Here is a 4,010-nt window from a genome sequence, read left to right as displayed (position 1 = left end):
TCAATGTTCTTTCAGTTGACGATGTAACTCTGGTATCTGATTTAGGAGGTATGAGTCTTCTACTTCAGAACTTTGGTCAGTTTTCGACTTCAATGTTCTTTCAGTTGACGATGTAACTCTGGTATCTGATTTATTTACTGATTTTTTATCTGGTGAAATGCTTGATCTACTTCTTGTAGATCTCTTAGATGTAGGTGAAGAATTGAGCTGATTGGTAATATCTCTCATGTCGCTTTGTAAGTTTGAAATATCATGAGCGTATTGCTCATTTATAATAGACTGTTCTGTTGAAAATACTTGGGATTTTGTTTCGTCATTTTTTACAATCTTTCCACCTATCATTCGGACATTTCTGGATGTAGTCGGTTCATCTCTAGAAGTTGTTGTGCTTGATGAAATCACTTTTCCATCTGATGTCATAATCATTTCTTGTACAGATGACTCCTTTATGAACGTTTTTTCTGTCTTGAATGAAGAAGATCTTGATACTATTTCCGAGCTCACCTGTTTACTTTTAGTTGTATCAAAGTCAGTTTTTACAAGAGCTAAACTTGAATCATCAGATATAATGTCATGTACATTATCGGATTTTTTTACTTTTCGTGTTGGGGATCCTTGGGATTTTGTTTCGTCATTTTTTACAATCTTTCCACCTATCATTCGGACATTTCTGGATGTAGTCGGTTCATCTCTAGAAGTTGTTGTGCTTGATGAAATCACTTTTCCATCTGATGTCATAATCATTTCTTGTACAGATGACTCCTTTATGAACGTTTTTTCTGTCTTGAATGAAGAAGATCTTGATACTATTTCCGAGCTCACCTGTTTACTTTTAGTTGTATCAAAGTCAGTTTTTACAAGAGCTAAACTTGAATCATCAGATATAATGTCATGTACATTATCGGATTTTTTTACTTTTCGTGTTGGGGATTTCATTTTTCCGTGCTTAATGATTTTTCCACCAACCATTTTAACAGTTTGCCCTTCTGTTGTTTCACTAGAGTGGATACTTTCGGATGCAAGGATTTCATCCAAATTTTTAGCTGGTTTAATTGGTCTTTCGTCATATTTTATGTATGCATTTTCTTTCTGTTCCGATTTTGTATTGGTTGCTTTGATCACACTGGAACTAGAAGTCAGAGAAGTAGATGATTCAGAAATTTCATCAGTTGTATTTATATCTGAAGTTACAGTTTTTGATTTATCTGTGATTTCTCTTGTTTCAGGTACTTTGACAATTTTTCCTCCAATCATTTTAACTGTTTCAACGGTTTCAATGTTGTTTCTTGCATTGGCCAACTTCTCATTTTCGACAAACGATGTTTTATCCGAAGTTACAGTAGATGTAACTTTGCCACATCTGGGATTCATCCATTGTCATTACAAGGTTGAAAACTCCTTCTTCTTCAATACCAATGGCTTGTTTAGGCTAAAATTGAGAAATCCTATCCCTGTATCTCAGGTACCATAAGAAGGACTAATACTAAATATGCATAGCCCTTCCTCTTTGTTATGTTGGACTCAGTCTAACCTGTCACTAAATAAGTCTGTATGTACACGAGTATTTGTGGTACTATTAATGACATTCCTCTTTGTTATGTTGGACTCAGTCTAACCTGTCACTAAATAAGTCTGTATGTACACGAGTATTTGTGGTACTATTAATGACATATTATTAATGGTCAGCTTATACTAAACGCCTACACAATTTCTGCCCTTCTTATTTTTTTCAATGGGGGAACTGTAACAAGGAGGTCTTACAACGAACGTTATCCAAGCTAACCGGGCAATACATGCCTTTGTTCATATCTAACTCTATTCAAGTTTCAAAGGAAAATAATATAAATTTCATTATACAGTACCAAGTTCCCAGCAAGTGGGTACCATCCTCCTACCATCAACCCGTACCAAAGTGACGAACTGGATTTTGGATGATGTAGAAATAGTTTCAGATTGACTGGTGATGTTTTTGTCAGAAGACTCTGTCTGCTGTAACGTCTCAACATTACTGCTGTCACTGATCTGTGATTTCTTCTTGTGCTTAGACTTTGAGTCTCCAGATTTTCCAAACATTTTCACAAGTTTTCCACCAATCATCTTTACGCTATCTACAGCTTGGCTACCAAACGAATCATGAATTGTGTTATCGGAAACATTAGAAGTAGAACTTGTTGTTATTTCACTACTCTCAATGCCGTCCGATGGACTCTTTGCTTTTATTTCAGTTGGTTGGGGCTTGTTCTCTATACCGGCTAATGTGCTCTTTGCTTCATTGGTGATGAAAGCCGCTGTAATGTCAGCTTTAGTGTGCCCATCTTTAGAAACAATATTATCACTGTAACTACTTACCGCAGAATTCATTTTGTAGTCAGTTTTGTTTCCATCTCTGGACTGGACAAGTTCACCCTCTGCCACTACGACAGAGTTTTTCTCAGTGGAAGTCACACTTTGAGTAATCTCAGGGTCAGATACAGTGACCGTTGTTATTTCTTTACCGTCAGGTCCTATGATAGTTGTTGTAGATGTCTTGATGACCTTTGTCCCGGTTGTTTTCTTACTGGACATGGATGCTGCCTTTGTTTCCTTAAATGAACTTCGCGATTCAGACTTGATGATACTATGATCACTGGACACCACATTAGACACTTTCTTCAAAGTTTTGTCGTCTATTTTGTGAGAACTCTCCGTGATGTCTGATTTATCACCAGAGAAAAATTTCTTGATTTTTCCACCAATCATTTTCACAGTCTCTGTCTTCTTGCTGACATCCTTTGTTGCTGAGTCGCTGTGCGAATGTTCCACCGTGTAGGTTTCAGTGTTTGAATCCGAAATTCCACCAACTCCATAGTTATCACTTGTTACACCAAGTTGCTCATCCGGATTAAGTTCCACGATTTTAACTTTAGTGTCACCATCTTCCGTAGCGATGGAAGAGCTGGACTGAGTTTTTATTATTTTACCGCTTACGATTTTAGTTGATCCTTTAGATTTTTTAGATTTCTTAGTTTTCACTCCACTTTCTTTCGGTTCGGTTACAACGTACGAAATGTTAGGTTGCGATTCGGTTTGTTTAGTAACGATCGTTTCGATTTTTCGCGTTTCACTCGAACTAACTTCGGTACCGGCAGACGATTTTTTATTAGTATTGCGCGTAGCAATAGCTTGCTGACCAACAGGCGGCATGATAGTTCAGTACGCGTGTCTTTTCATAACTAACAACTTCGCGCGATAATAGAATCTCAGTACCCAACATCACTCCTTCTCCAACTCCTACTCTATCTCGCTTGGTTAGCCTACGTATCGGACTGGTTTTTAGTTCTTACCATATAAATCCGCGACACTAATCTCAGTCATGGAATGACTAAAACTTTTAAAAATAACTTTTCATCGGCATTGTTTTTGTTCATTCTTTAGTAAGAGATGCAATTTTAGACTTCTTCCTTAAACTTGAAATGTATGTAGTCGAATCTTTTGATATTATGAAATAAATCAAATGTACCTGTTATGATAAAGGTACCATGGTAATAATAGGCATTTGATATGGTTATCTACCGAGCAAAACACATTAATCCGCGGTAGAAAATCAAAGTTCATGCTATTTCTACATTTATACAATATGTAGGTATTGTAGATTCATTTGAAAGCACATAAACAACTGACGCATATTCGCATAACAAATCAATTTATTGAACATGCTTATTTATCAAAATCTTCGATCGTTTTATTCTTCTTAATGGTCATTGGTCATAGTGGGGGGACTATTGTTCCTGCTGAGGTAAAAATAAAAAATTGTACCTATTAATCTAGTTTTATTCTTCTTAATGGTCATTGGTCATAGTGGGGGGACTATTGTTCCTGCTGAGGTAAAAATAAAAAATTGTACCTATTAATCTAGGAGTATGATGAGTTTAAGGAAGTCACCTTCCCTATCCAGAATACATAGTAGCCAGACTGAGAAGATATTAAACTAATGTGTTGACACCTACACGATAACAATGGTTTGTTACAGG

The 4,010-nt window shown here is 36.4% G+C and overlaps 1 protein-coding gene across 1 annotated transcript; it reads right to left on the bottom strand.

Moving 5' to 3' along the window:
- LOC108252990 lies at positions 1-1,371 on the bottom strand. The gene is made up of 2 exons (XM_026827233.1): positions 908-1,371; positions 1-589 (listed from the first exon to the last, which is right to left on the bottom strand). The coding sequence occupies exons 1-2, from the start codon at positions 1,369-1,371 to the stop codon at positions 1-3; spliced, it is 1,053 nt and encodes a 350-aa protein (XP_026683034.1).
- Between the last annotated feature and the right edge of the window lie 2,639 nt (positions 1,372-4,010).

Source organism: Diaphorina citri, unplaced genomic scaffold (assembly GCF_000475195.1).
Source record: "Diaphorina citri unplaced genomic scaffold, Diaci psyllid genome assembly version 1.1 scaffold1100, whole genome shotgun sequence".
In the NCBI taxonomy this organism is placed as follows: domain Eukaryota; kingdom Metazoa; phylum Arthropoda; class Insecta; order Hemiptera; family Psyllidae; genus Diaphorina; species Diaphorina citri.
The sequence above is the reverse complement of the archived record's forward strand: the minus strand, read 5'-3'. Positions and strand labels throughout refer to the sequence as shown.